We start from the raw sequence: 15,825 nt of genomic DNA, 5'->3' as shown, positions 1-15,825 counted from the left end.
GGGTCTTCTGTGAGGATGAGTGAGAAATAACTGGTGAAAGAGAAATAGATTAAAAATAACAAACAAAACCAAATCTCAAAACAAACCTAAGCAAATTAAGCAAATAAACTGCTTTAGAAAGGCACTTTTGATACCCAGAAACCATGAAATTATGCTTGCACTCCAGTTTTTCAGCACTGGCAAATTCATTCAATTGATTCAATGCTCTGCAAAAGCAGACTGGAGAAGGAGGCCTTACACACTCTTGAGGAAGTAATAATTCAATTAAAAATCTTATTCAGTGAAGAATTAAAGATTTTTCAAAGCCTATCATTGCAGAAATTATTTGAGCTGTATTGTGACACGTATGATGATGGTTAGCTACAAGTCAGAAGGCAATAGGGACTACAAAAAATGCACAATTTTTTGTCAGCCTAATTAAATGTGGATTAGCTAACCTGGACCACCTACACCTTTTCCCTAGCTGAGACAATCAGTAGGATATCACAGAAATCCAGGGATTTGTAAGAAAGAAGCCAGGCATGTGCTCACAACTGAATACGGGAAAAATGAAAAGGAAATTACCTAGCCAGGGGAGGGAAAAGTCTCACAGAGGGGATTTTATTGACAAATTACTCTCATCAGAAGTATTGCTCAATCTGACTGCTCTGCATGACTCCACAACAATTTGTACTTGTGGTGGTGGCAGAAAAAAAAACACAGGGATTAGCAGAGGTGGCACAAGAGCTGCTGAAACAAACCTCTGATTTGGGGACTTCGTTTTGGTTAACCCAAAAGAAAAACGCATTGTAATTTTGCCTTCTCTTAGGCAAACCAAGACAAGCCCACGAACTAAAGCAAAAAACTTCCAAACTGGAACTTAGAGAACAAGACAAGTCACACACAGATTGGAGAATAAGCCTTAGTCCAACACACTAAGTCACTTACAGCTATACAATTACATAACTATATCAGAAGACTGTGCGGGATCAACACAGATGAAGATCACTGCTGACATCATCTTGTCAAAAAACATGTGGACTCAGAATCCACAGTCAGAGTCACTATAGAGATAAATCTGAACTAAAAGTTTCAGAGCAATGTAGCTGCAAAGTAGATAGCAGAAGGCAAGCAGATTTGGATAAAATCGGCCCACAAGGAGCATGAGGCCAATGACTGTACCTGTTTAAGACTCTCCCTGCACACCTCAAAGGAAGAATCAGAAAAAAAAAGAGATAGTTTTTATTTTATTATTGGTCTTCAGAGGACAAATTTCTCTACAGCTGAGATACTAGACTCCCTCCTTCAGTTTTTTTCTGCTTGCTTCTTGGGGGAACTCCAGGGTAAGACACAGCAAATCTCAGGCAAAAATTGATGAAATATGAGAAATAAACATAGATAACCTATTGTTCTTTGGTCCTGAAAATACCTTGTGGTCACTGTACTGCTCCTAGAGTGGTCTCACAATAACAAGACCTTTCTTCCAGGGGTCATTCTGACAGTCAGAGAACCAGTAGAGTCCTAACTAAATACTACATTAAATGGCACTACTCACTTAAATGCCACATTACACCTTCTGATTCAGCAAATAGCAGTGCTTGGAAACACAGCACTGAAAAATAATCAGGCTCATCATCCATAGAATACACTTTCTAAAATCTGAATTAATTTCAGCCCATCATCAAGATATGAGCACAGAATTACTATCTGTCTCACACATTACTGTTCTGTACACAGAACAGTACAGCAACAGCCCCTCATACAGCAGCAAGTGCCAGAGCAACCTGTCTTTCCAAAGCTGAGATCCTACAGAAAGGAACTAACCATCTGACAAGACAAATTAGTGCAGTAACCTTGAAACTGAGAGGTCAAATGAACACTGAACTATTTCAGTAATCAACATAATTTGCATTACACACTTAACATTTACATGTAAATGCACCCAGAGGTGAGCTGCTCTCAGAACAGCTCAGTTATGCTGAGCACGCAGCAGAGGAACTGTATGTAGACCTGACACACAGATGTGCAGGGTACATGCAGCTGCCTTTACCTCAGAGACTACCATAGCAAGAGGTATCAACTCAAGAGGAATGTTATTTCCCAAGTTGCTCATGCTCTGCTCCAAGCTGGCACGCTTGCTCTCTCTAGCCATCCAGCAGGAGGGGACAAGGTGCTAAGGACTCCTGAGCTACCTGGGAGGTCAAAAGCCAAGACTAAGAGGCTCTCAGGAGAGCTAAGGAAACCAAAGCACAACATCACATACAGCTGTCTGGATTTTTTTCTCTAAAGTTTTGTGCTGTGGCAATAGTGATGGGGCTCAAGGAAGACAGGACGTGCTGAAGGAGGTGGCTGATGTCCTTGTGCAGCTACTCTCAATCAGCTCTCAAAGGTCAAGGAGAGCAGGGAGGTCCCAAACAGTCCCACGTAAAGTCTGGGAGTGAGACCTCCTGGAGCCCATGTCTGCTAACAGCAAGAAGAAGACAGCAATGTAGAACTTTACCAAGGATAAATCATGCCTGACCTACCTGACTGCCTTCTGTGACAAAATCATGGGGACAAGAGGGAAGCAGTGGATGTGATATATGTTCACTCCAGCCAGGCTTTTAGCACTGCCTCTCTCAAAATTCCTGCACCTGGGCTAGGACATTTTGTTTTGAGAGGGAGGATGTTTTGGTGGGTGAGGACCTGGTTGGGTGGTGGGCTCACAGGATGCTAGTTATGGGCTAGATACTGCCTGGAGGCTGGTATCAAACTGTTGAGCATCTCCACCAGTGACCCGACGGAGGGGATGGAGGGCACGTGCAGCCCTGGGGAGAGCAGCTCTGGGGCATGGACCTGGGCACTGCTGGGCAGTGAGCTGAGCCGGAGCCACCTGTGTGCCCAGGCAGCAATGAGGGCAACTGGTGCATGTGATGGTGTGAGCAGGACATGGCCCAAGAGCCAAGGCAGGGACTGTTCCTTCCAGCAAACTGGAAGGACTTCAGTGGAGAGTGACCAACCCAGTGATGGACAGTGGGGCTGGTGAGAAGAGGCTGTGGGACTGGGTATGGGAGTGCTGGAAGGAGGAATGGTTTCAGGAGCATCCAGAAGCACACCCAGCACCAATGGGAGGGGATGGAGGAGATGCAGTTGGGCTCTTCACATGTGCACGGCAGGAAGGTAAAGCCAGAAGCACAGCTGAAACATGGGATGCTCAGGCTGGAGATAAGGAGAAGCCTTTTCCCCAAGAGGACAACCCAGCAGCAGAGGCAGGGACTGGGGAAGGTGGGCTCTCTCTGATCTTGAGGGTTTTATACCCACCCTGGCCAGCCTGGTCTGACCCCCCAGCTGAGCCTGCTCTGGGCTGGGACTGGAGACCTCACCAGGTCTCTACCAGCCTGAGTTACCCTATGATCCTACAAATATATCATAGGTATTGATTCAAAGCATCTTTGCAATTACTTTACCTTCTTTGCCTTAAAGTGAAGGAGGGAGCAACATCAGCAACATGAAAGCAGACTCCTGGAGAAGTCACACTTTGAGCGACAAAAGGAAACCTGGAGGGTTGACACTGAGGTAAAAATAACTGCAGTAGCCAGATTACAAAATCTGGTGCCCTAGCAGGCAGCACTGCAGAGACCGTGGACAAAATATATTCCTAAAAGGCCAGATATAGTGACAATATGTGAGAAGATCTCATACTTGTAAGGATGCAAAAGTTCAGCACCACTTTCCTGAATGTTCATGTAGTGAGACCAGTCCACATGCTGCCTGGGACGTGTTTATGAGCACTGCCCTGAAGAGCAGATGAAGGTCATTTCAACACACCAGGGAAGTATGGACAAAGGTGCCACTAAGTTACTCAAATTTGATTAGCAACTATTAAATGCAGTTGTTATGCTTAGTCTTAGCAAACCATTGCATAACCCACTCATAAACAGTTTGAAAACCCTGGAAGTTCTCTGCAAGTAAGAAATCATTAACAGTCCTCATTTGCCTACAATATTAGGTCAAATTATAGTAGGCATCAAGTACAATCACATCACGTTTGGAATGTTATGGAAAATCACAGATCTCAGGAGGCACAAAATCTGCTTCATTAAATATCCAATAAATACAGTATAACCAGTTATAACACTCATGTGAAAATTGTTTCACCCTTGTTAGGAACAGAAAAATTCTCCTAGAATAAAGCTCTGTGTACACCTTAAGACGTACTAGACAAGAACAGTTAACATTTGGGAAAACCTACTTGCAAGAGAATGGCTAAAATGAACCTCAGCCACCCACACACATTCTGCATATATAGGCAGACAAACAAATAGGATTCACATGAATTTGAACAGCATGAAAAAGCTCAGCAAAAAGTGAAAGAAACAACTGCAAGTTTACCAAAACAAAACAAAACCAAACAAAAGCACCTCACAAAGGTATGGGATGTCTTTACAGAGAAAGGTGAAAGAAAAAAAAAAGGGGAAAAAGAAAAAGAGAAAAGAAAAAAGAAAAGAGAAAAGAGAAAAATGACAAAAGACAAAAAAAAAAAGAAAAAAAGAAAAAAGATAAAAAGAAAAAAGAAAAACTAAAAAAAGAAAAATTAAAAAAAGAAAAACGAAAAACGAAAAAAGAAAAAAGAAAGAAAAAGGAAAAAAAGAAAAAGAGGGAAAAAAAAAGAAGAAAAAGAAAAAATATAAAAGAAAGAGGAAAAAGGAAAAAGAAAAAAAGAAAAAATAACCCACCCTGTGGGCTGAACATTTCCAGTTCCTCTTCCTTGCTCTCCCACTGTAGTATTCACATTCATGCAGCTAAACGGTGTTTGATTAGGAGGCTGATTTGGTGGAAAGCTGATCTTGGTTTGGTTTTCCACCCCACCCAGGTTAATTTTCATACCAACGAGCTTTCCAGACCAAATAACAACATGATCACCCTGCGGGGGTGGGGGAAGCTAAGGACTGCAGAACTGCTGTGGTCTCAATTTAGTTGGGGTTAAACCACCATATTTTAAGCACAAGTTAACTTCAGTTTAGATACCCACCTATGTATCTGCAGGTTAACAGGAAGCAATAAAATCCTCCCTGCATTTCTGTTTCCAGAACACCTGCAAAAATCTTTGAATCTCTGCTCTAAAGAAAAATAAACACATGACCATTCGCTCAGAGGGATTTGTCCCTTTCTGAACAGATGCTGCACGCATAATTTGCCTTACTCACAAGGCCAACACCATTCTTTATTTCAACCTTTTACAGTGATCTGATTTCAAGGAATAACTTATTTGCTTTTTTGAAATTGAGACTCTTGTTTGACGTAAATCTTAGAAGCAAAATACAATGTGAAATAGAATGAAAAAACAAATAATCGCACTCATGCAGGTGACAGGACTAGTTAGCACCAGCTTGCTCCTCATTAGTTATCAGAAACTCATTGTTTGCTGTTGCTTCAGCCTTCAGAGGCCTTTAACACAAAAGAAATGTCAAGGAAAGATAAAATTTTTGTTCCAACAACTGATAATTTATTATCACAGGCATACAGCGTCAAAACCTGTTTAGGAACACCAGCTAGCTAATACAAACCCACACACAAGTTAAAAGCACCAAAGTGAGGTAATTTTTGTTCCTTGCCTTCCCAAGAGCAGAAGGTCAGAATGCCCACTAGAGAGATGAAAAATCTTCAGAAAACCTCTCATCAAAGATGTTTATATTACCATCTTTCTTTTCCCTTTGTTTATTTCTTCCTCTTTCCATAATTCTTACTGTTCTACATTTTTTTTCATCTCAGTCTCCACCATATCAACCAGGATATACCTGGAACTGTCTCCCATTAAAGGCATATTTCTGCCTTTCATTCCTCAGGAGAAGATTAAGACAAACCAATCCACATAAAGTATTTGCATAAAATTTTCTATTACAAATGAATTAGAGGTTATAATACGCTTTATTTTACTCTGATTTATGCTAAACATTCTCCAGTACACCACCAGAAATTCTGCTTTGACAATATAAGAGGAAGTTTATTTTTGTTGTAATTACTTCCTTGACCAGGAATGCCTATCACTAACTTCAGGTCATTATAAAAATCAGATACGTATTTATGCACTCCTACCTGATTAAATTCTGGCACACCTGGCATCCTGCAGGACACCTGTGATAAAAGATGGATAATTAGCACATGCTTGTATAAATGAAAACATCTTTAGTGGTATTCATAAAGTATCAGTTCACCTGTGAAAAAATAATCATCAATATCATTAAAGGCTGTGTTCTTCTGAACTCATCCTGGAAGATGTACTGCGAAATTTCAGTTATTTGTTTGGCATTTTACTTCTCGGACTGTATCTCAAATCTGCATCTCATAGATGATTTATGTCTTATCTACTCTACACTACCCATCCATCCACATCCTCAGAATGTGACTTGACTGAGTTTATTTAGGCAACACCATGCACTAGATACCCAATCTGGAATGCCAAATTATGTCTCCTTTCTCAGGTCCTAAAACACAGGTTGAGGATTTGATCTTTTCATTACTCTTTTCACACTACACCAGCCTGAGCAGAAAACTCAGGTAACCGTGATCAGTGGCAGGCGTTATTCTAAGGAATGCAGAAACTGGTGGCGCAGGATTAGGAATTCCCATGCAGCAGTATCTCCATGTAACTCAGTCCCTCAATTGGATGCCTTACCACAGTTCTGGTTATTGGACTGAGGGCAACATATCTGAGAAGCATAGGAAGGTCAGTTGTTGCCAATTTCTAATTCAAATGAACAGCCTAATTTAAAATGTACTGATGATGGTATCTGTGAAAACCCAAAAACACCAGCAATTACGAACTTGGGCATTGCACAACTGTAAAGAACTTCATCCAAACTACACACAACACATCTAAAGAATTCTTCTGATTCTTTCTAAATCTAACAGAAAGAAAGTGAAATTCATTGTTTTACCTGTGAGGATCTTTTGAACTGGGAATGATGTGTGCACATTCTCTTTTACTGAAGACCTCTTCAATCCAAGATTTGGAGGACTGAAAAAACATTTCAAACATAATTGTATTCCTGAACTTAAGAACATAATGCCAAAAATTGCACTTGAATGTCTACATAGTTATATTCACATTACACATAACTCACAATGATTCCCACCACTGTGTTACATGAAAGCAGACACTATAAACTGAAGCTACAGCCCTGAAGAGTCCTAGCCCCAAGCTTTACAAAGATCCACAGAAAGAACAACATTAAAATTTATTCCCACCTCTTGCTAATAAACATGAAAATTACTTAGGGGATCTGCCAATCACAGAGGTACAATATGCAGAATAGAGGAAGTGGTGAGAGTGAATCAGAACTGCTTAAAGGACTGCACTTCCCTTCTGCCAGAAGTCTAGCAAATGGCTATCTCACTTAAGCTGTAAATGTCAAAAAAAGGCATGATTTTCTTTTTATCTGAAAGAGACAGTTGATTCCGTATTTTATCATTCTTAACAGAGTTATGAATAGATTAATCCTGGTTATATGTTTGTTGAACGAGGACTACAGTGAAATGCAAAAGCAGGGACCCAAGACATAAAGAGTAAATACAGTTATACTGACCATTGCTATCTCATTTCTCATGTTCATCTCACCTTCTATCTGTTGCCTACCTTATACACAGACAGCAAGCTCTCTAGGGCAGGATACCATAAGGTCCCAGTTTATGACTGGGCATACAAGGCAAACAGTAATCAAATAATAAACATTGACTCCTTATTCACTCCTCATGTTTAAAAATTATGATTCCTCTGTAAAATGCCTACCCTGTAAAAATACTTATGGTGTCTCCATACTCGTTTGTAAAATGTACGCTTCGTACAATGCCTTAGAAAATAATTCAATTCATGAGAATGCCAGTAATTCAACTTGTTAAGAGTACTGCTGGGAGCATTTTATGGATGGAATACAGCAATAATTCTTATGAAAGAAAATAGCTCTCTTTTATCTCTTGAATGGAATTATGATCCTTAATAAAGCAGTCCCGTTTGAGGTTTTTTTACTTCAGTTTCACATCCCTAAATACCATTGTATAATCTCCCAGCTAGTCACACAGTTATGGAGGGCCGGGAGCTACCTGAACAAACTGTCAGCTTGTCTGCAGGTGGGGACTCGGCTTCCACCAAGACTAATGGGAGTCCTACCTTTGGTTTTAATGTACTCTGAAACAGGCCCCCACTGACAAAGATGAAAGAGATCATTAAAAAGCAGTTTGCTGGTATTGGTGTGCATGTGTATTCTTCTGGAAGCAACTAATTGAATTGTGTCTGGTTAAGCTTCAAATGAAGGAGTAGCAGCGTGGAAGATCCTCAGGGCTGGAGAGAACACAGGCATGCAAGAAAATTAATTATCTTAGACCTACCTTCAATACAAAGTGCAAAAATTAAATCCACAGGAAAAAACCTTGGAAACAGTGAACAAATTTCTGTACCTGAGGGCAGGTACACACTGCTCTCAAAAACCTTTCAGTAGTATTTTTGTTAGGAATCAGGATTGTTTCGTGCTTTCTAAACCACTTTATTCTAGTTGTTTGAGCTACCAGTCAAAACAGGGACATGTTTCTAATATTACAATGCCCTGGGACTCTGATTTTTCTGAAACCCATTACTATTTCTGGTAATTGGCTTTCAATCAAAACCAGGGAACAAAAAATCTTTTTATGTTATGGCTTGCTTTGGATAGGAATGAACTTTACTAAACTTTTCATTAACAGGAAAGGGTGTGACAGAATGTCCAAGACCTTGACAAGCCTTATAGCATTTGTTGAAGCGACATGCTCAGCCTTGTGAAAGAACAACATCCAACTGCTGTCACTTTAATTTAGTAAGAGCACTAGTAGTTCAAAGGAATTTTGAGCAAGTTGTTGGCATCACACAGTCTCCAGTAGTTTCCCTCAAGCTACTTTACCTCCAGCACAACAGATTCTGTAATGCAAGCATTATCTGGATATCTTTCCAGAGGTGAAGGCCAGCTTTAGAGATATACAGCCCAGTGTAACAGGGAAGCACTTCATCAGCCTGGGCACCAACAGCAAAACATGCTGCCAGCTGAGCAAGGCACTGGCACTCAGCTAATCTGTATGTGAATGCACTTGAAAAGGGGTTTCAGACAAGTTTTTTATCTCCAAAGCTCAGTGTTCCTCATCATAAGTACACGATACAAGATAAAACACAAATTAATAATTATAAAGGGGGGAGAGGTCATCTGGTAGACAACAGCTGTTTGGTGTGGTTATTTCAACCCAAAACTTAACTTACAGTCCCCAGCAATGGCAATACACTGTGAGTTGAAGCTACACCATCTAATATGGGAGATGAAAAGGCTTCTTCTCTGCTATTACTTTTTTGAACTTCTAAGCTGTCTCCTAAAAATCATACCTTGTTTTAAAAAAATTCTCTTCCTTTAGATTTTGGAAAGCAGTTGGGCATTAAGACAAAAATATCAACACTTAAAATTCCAGATGTTTTGTGTGTCCTTTTTCAGTTTGGTCCAAAAGAAACTGTATTTTTCTGCAACTGAGGCAGTAAGGGCAGCAACCAACACACATCACAGCTATCACACCACTCAAGTCACAGTGGGTCTGGCTCAAGGTCCAACGAAGCCAATGGAAAAAAAAAACACCTACAGCTTCATATCACATCACATGAATCTAACTGTGTCTCTATAGAGAACATTGACAAAATTACCATTTATTTCAGATGAACAAGCTCACTATGAGACTTATTTGACCTTTGAATCTTGAAGCACCAGTGATGCACCTCACCCAGTGGCACACAGACTCCCCTGGCACAAGACTCATCTCAGTTAACTCCACTTTGGGATTCTCAGTAAAGAGGACTGGAAGCATTTCAAAATGCAATTGAGACAATACTGGGAGTTTTCACTCCTCCCTGTAAAGAAACATAATACCTTCCCATACAGATATTCCCACATTACTCTTTCCTTATTTACAGAAAGAGTTTGCTGGAGTTTTGTCTATGCTGCGCTCCTCTACCTCCCTGCTTCCTGTAATTTTTACATTTAAAAAGCAGCACTTAAAGAGCATATTATCTGTGCTCAGCTTGCTCTTTGAAATGTCTGTACACCAATGTGCGCAGCATGGGGAATAAGCAGGAGGAATTAGAAACCTGTGTTCGGTCAGGTGTTTATGATCTGGTGGCAATTACAGAGACAGGGTGGGACAACTCACATGACTGGAATGTGGTCATGGATGGCTATGTCCTTCTCAGGAAAGACAGGACAGCCAGGCATGGTTGGTGGAGTTGCTCTCTATGTGAGAGAGCAACTACAATGTATTGAGTGTTGTCCAGGCACACATGGGAGTGAGTTGAGAGTTTAAGGGTAAGAATTAAGTGGCAGGCTGGAAAGGGTGATACTATTGTGGGTGTCTATTACAGGCCACCAGATCAGGCTGAGGAAGTTGACGAGGTGTTCTAAAGGCAGCTAAGAGTGGCCTCACAGTCACAGGCCCTGGTTGTTGTGGGGGATTTTAACTTCCCTGATGTTTGCTGGAAGGACCATTCAGCCAGCCAGCCACAGTTCAAGATGTTCCTCCAGTGCATTGATGATGACTTTCTGATGCAAATGATGGAGGAGCCGACTAGGAGAGGAGCGCTGCTGGACCTCATCCTCACTAACAAGGAGGGTCTGGTTGAAGCAGTAAAGGTTGAGGGCTGCCTTGGTTGCAGCCACCATGAGATGGTGGAGTTCAGGATCTCGTGTGGCAGGAACAAAATACTGAGCAGAATTGCAACTCCGGACTTCAGCAGGGCAAAGTTTGGCCTTTTCAAGCAATTGCTAGGGGAAATCCCATGGGCAAGGCTGCTTGAAGGTAAAGGGGCCCAAGATATTTGCTTAGTGTTCAGGGACTGCTTCTACCAGGCTCAAGATCAAAGCATCCTGACACGCAGGAAGTCAAGGAAGGGAGCCAGGAGGCCTGCATGGTTAAACAGGGAACTGCTGGGCAAGTTCAAGTGAAAGAGGAGAGTTTATAGACCATGGAAGGAGGGGCTGACCACTTGGGAAGATTATAAGGCTGTTGCCAGAGGATGCAAGGAAGCAACTAGGAAAGCTAAGGCCTCCTTAGAATTGAACCTGTCGAGAGGGGTCAAGGACTTCTTCAAATACATGGCAGATAAAACTATCACCAGAGGCAATGTAGGCCCACTGATGAACGAGGTGGGTCCCTTGGTGACAGAAGATACATAGAAGGCAGAGTTACTGAATGCCTTCTTTGTCTCTGTCTACTCTGCTGGAGGCTGTTCTGAGGAGCCCTGTACCCCTGAGGCCCCAGAAGAAGTCAGGACAATGGAGGAGTTTGCCTTGGTTGATGAGGAGTGGGTTAGGGAGCAATTAAACAATCTGGACATCCATAAATGCATGGGTCTGGATGGGATGTACCCATGGGTGCAGAGGGACCTGGCTGAGGTCATTGCTGGACCACTCTCCATCATCTTTGGCAAGTCTTGGGAAATGGGAGAGGTGCCTGAGGGCTGGAGGAAAGCAAATGTCCCTCCAGTCTTCAAAAAGGGCAAGAAGGAGGACCGGGGTAACTATAGACCGGTCAGCCTCACCTCCATCCCTGGGAAAGTGAAGGAACAAGTTATCCTTGATGTCATCTCAAGGCATATCAAGGATATTAGGGATATATCAAGGTCATTAGGGGCAGTCAACATGGCTTCACCAAGGGGAAGTCATGCTTGACCTGCCTCATAGCCTTTTATGAGGACATAATGAGGTGGAGAGATGATGGCAGAGCAGTGGATGTGGTCTACCTTGACTTCAGTAAAGTCTGTGGGAGACACAGTCTCCCACAGCATCCTTACAGCTAAACTGAGGGAGTGCGATCTGGACGATCAGGTACTGAGGTGGACTGTGAACTGGCTGAAGGAAAGAAGACAGAGAGTTGTGGTCAACGGGGCAGAGTCTAGTTGGAGGCCTGTATCTACTTGAGTGCCTCAAGGGTCGATACCGGGGCCGGTATTATTCAATATATTCATCAGTGATTTGGATGAGGGAATAGAGTGCACTGTCAGCAAGTTTGCTGATGACAACAAACTGGGAGGAGTGGCTGACACACCAGAAGGCTGTGCTGCCATCCAGCGAGACCTGGACAGGCTGGAGAGTTGGGCAGGGAAAAATTTAATTAAATACAAGGGCAAGTGCAGAGTCTTGCATCTGGGCAGGAACAACCCCAGGTTCCAGTATAAATTGGGGCATGACCTATTAGAGAGCAGTGTAGGGGAAAGGGACCTGGGGTCCTGGTGGACAGCAGGATGACCATGAGCCAGAACTCTGCCCTTGTGGCCAGGAAGGCCAATGGCATCCTGGGGTGTATTAGAAGAGCGGTGGTTAGCAGGTCTAGAGAGGTTCTCCTTCCCCTCTACTCTGCCCTGGTGAAACCGCGTCTGGAATATTGTGTCCAGTTCTGGGCTCCTCAGTTCAAGAAGAACAGGGAACTGCTGGAGAGAGTCCAGCGCACAGCAACAAAGATGATCAAGGGAGTGGAGCATCTCCTTTATGAGGAAAGGCTGAGGGAGCTGGGGCTCTTTAGCTTGGAGAAGAGGAGACTGAGGGGTGACCTCACTAATGTTTATAAATATATAAAGGGTGAGTGCCATGAGGATGGAGCCAGGCTCTTCTCAGTGACAACCAATGGTATGGCAAGGGGTAATGGGTTCAAACTGGAACAAAAGAGGTTTCACTTAAATATGAGAAGAAACTTCTTCTCAGTGAGGGTAACAGAGCACTGGAACAGGCTGCCCAGGGGGGTTGTGGAGTCTCCTACTCTGGAAACATTCAAAACCCACCTGGATACATTCCTGTGTAACCTCATCTAGGTGTTCCTGCTCCAGCAGGGGAATTGAACTAGATGATCTTTTGAGGTCCCTTCCAATCCCTAACATTTTGTGATTCTGTGATATGATCCTGATGAAGCCTGGAATTTTAACATTTATTTTCATCTCAAATGATAAACGTGAATATAGCAAAAAACACTATTTGCAAAGTCCACCATTTTTTTCTTTGATTAAGTTCCTGTACCGATGGTAGTACTTCAAAATATATATATTAAGATTCCAATCAACCATAGGAAAAAATAAAATACAAGACTAAATCACCGTATTTCATCTCATGAAGCACAGATTTCAAAAGTGAAACACTGTAAGATGCAACACAGTTACCATTATTCTTAATTTTGTATAGGGTGAAATCTTCACTTGGTATCTAACATTTACACCATAACAATAACATTAATTTATTAATCTCAGGCTTTACCTATGTTTCTAAACTAATTATGTAATCAGGAAAAGTGTTTTAAACCTTTATGCTTTTTACACTCATCCATGAGTTCAGGGCTGAGCAAGTAAAAATGAAAAGAGCAGACGTCTGTACTGCTGTTTTTTTTCTCGTGCTTCCTAGCTTTGTAAAATATCTCTGGAACACACATATTTCCCTTCATAAAACTCTGGCTAATATTTCAAAACTGTCATCATTTACTTAAATATCAACAACAAATTAAAATTTCTCCCATCACTACAGTGAGGTACATATACCTCAGAGAGCATCAACCAATATCCTTTCTACCACCAAACCCTGTAGGAGACAGCAATACACCCACATATTCCTTCTGACTTGCAAGCTTCTGTTCTGATATATAGAAGAACTGAAGCCAAGCTTATATTGCTATTCTCCTTCCAATTTCCTTTCCAGAAAGTCCTGAGACCTTTGTTTGGGAGTTCTGCCTTCTCATTTCTTGCCAGTCTGAGGATTAAGATTGCTGCTTATACTTCCCTGCCACAGAAGAGGCTTTGGAGATTTCTAGACTGATTTAGTCAATGGAGTGGCAATAGTCTGGCTCTGAAAATTAAGGCACATGAGTAGTTTTTAGAAATTGCTTTTAATCACTTCTCCAATATCTTTAAAGTCTGAGATCCTTGCATAATATGGTATTAAAGGGACATTGCCAGGTCAAATTGGTTAAACATATGTAGCATTCAAAAATTAAGGTTTCCAGAATTAAAGAAAGAGATCAGAGCATAAAATCCAGAGAAACACCTGCACCACTCTTGCTTATGGGGAGTGAGAGCAGACAAAACTTAAAACCTCAGCCTCGCACAGAGGTAATCTGTCCTCCGAAACCCAGGGCTTCCATCAGCAAGGTGAGGGACCGCACGCCCGTCCTGCTGGGGCCACCAAGCAGGGATACACTGCCAGTCTCAGAGGACCAGGAGACACAGCCCTGGGACCACCTGCCCCGATTTCACCACTCATCAAGCACAAACGGGCGAATGCTTCAATTTTTGCCGCTGCTTTCTTCTGCCGCAGGGACTGCCCCATCCCCTCGTAAAGGACTTGCCAGAGTCAAAGCCTTTAGATGCACTGCACCAATTAAACACTGATAAGTAGGGGCTAATGTGCATTTGTCGAGCTCCGGAATTAGCTTTACTAAACCAAGATCTGCAGGAAACATTCAGCCCCTTCAAGACTAGACAATAAGCACTGTTCATTGATTGAGTACCAACCTCAGGAAAACTAGGTTACACCGCCAATACTAAACAACAAATTTTTAGTGTCGTTAGCTGTAGTTAGGTCCCCTTTGGGGTGAAAGGCACGGATACACACATTTTGTAATGAAACAGCACGCTGCTCCGGACACTGTTCAATTGCCAACAAAACAAAATGAAAAGGCACATATTTCTGTGTCAGAATAATCTTATCCATTATTGAAATAGAACCATTTATTGGATGAAACAGCAGCAGTTGCCCGCAATGACACATTGTAGATCCAGGCAGGGGCATATAATGAGAAATCATATAATGACTAGCCAGTTTCAAGTAACAGGTTAGTTCATTTAGGCAAAGTACAGTTTTGCTGGAAACTAGCCAGAACAATCGAGTTATAAGTCGCTTACTGAAACTGCAACAAATTTGCACTGCTAACAGAGAGCAACAATTTCTATCTTGTGTCTTAGCCAGAGCACTACTCCAAGAGCTGAAAAGTGCTGCCAAGCACCACACCTCAGCTCTGCACACAGTGTGTGTGTGGTAAATCCACCAAACAACCACTTTTCTACGTCACTTCTCAAGAATATGTATTTTCCTGAAGATATGAACTAGTATAGCCAATATTTTTGCCTTGCTAGGCAGGTTTAGCAAAATCTTAGCCCAAAAAAAAAAAAAAAAACAAAAAACCAAAAAACCATCAAATAACTCTCCAGTTAAAAAATTATTTGTTACCCTCAAAATTATTAAATCAGAGCAAGAGATCACCATGGGGCTAGTAGAATTGCCTCAGGACTTGCTGATGGCCAGAATTAGAAACACCCAAAAGATCCAAAACTGATTTTCAGTGCCCGGGAAGGTGGTAGACACCATTTTCTGGTGAAAGCATACCGGTGAGAAGTAAGCGTAGTGCAGAGTGTGACCAACCCTTATTCAAATACACAATTATTACAGCCACTGCAAGCATCCAGCCTCTGTGTTCAGCAGTGTCCTAAAATATCTTAAGCGCTTTTAAAAATTAACTACACATAGAGCAAATCACTTGCAAGAACATTAAATACCTGAATTGCAGCCAGAGTTCTTGTAAGCTAACACTCAAGACTATTTCACAAGAGCTCAGCCTATAAGCACATGGGTATCTCTTGAACCCTTACCCCTGGAAACATATCTTGAGCTATAAAAGCCAAGGTGGACTTGCAGGTCTCACTATTTTATGCATAATAGTTCTTAAGTAAAACCAGGACTTCAGCAGTATTTCTGCATCCCACAGCAACTGGTAAATTACTGCCAGCATTAAAGAGATTTCCAACTTAGCAGGCTGTCTTGCATAAACTTTTCAGGG

At 41.9% G+C, this 15,825-nt stretch overlaps 1 protein-coding gene across 1 annotated transcript in view; it reads right to left on the bottom strand.

Annotated features, from left to right (window-relative positions):
• Positions 1-15,825, bottom strand: part of TRPM6 (transient receptor potential cation channel subfamily M member 6) — a gene marked incomplete at its 3' end in the record, with an annotated part of 108,613 nt that overhangs the window by 62,860 nt on the left and 29,928 nt on the right. The window contains exons 2-3 of the mRNA XM_080363155.1: positions 6,897-6,976; positions 6,055-6,093 (exon numbers count right to left, since the gene is read on the bottom strand). Of these exons, the coding sequence (XP_080219281.1) occupies positions 6,055-6,093; positions 6,897-6,976 (119 nt within the window). The remainder of the gene's footprint in view (positions 1-6,054; positions 6,094-6,896; positions 6,977-15,825) is intronic.

Source organism: Nesoenas mayeri, assembly GCF_963082525.1.
Source record: "Nesoenas mayeri genome assembly, chromosome: Z".
Lineage (NCBI taxonomy): Eukaryota > Metazoa > Chordata > Aves > Columbiformes > Columbidae > Nesoenas > Nesoenas mayeri.
This window is presented reverse-complemented; position numbering and strand designations above follow the sequence as displayed.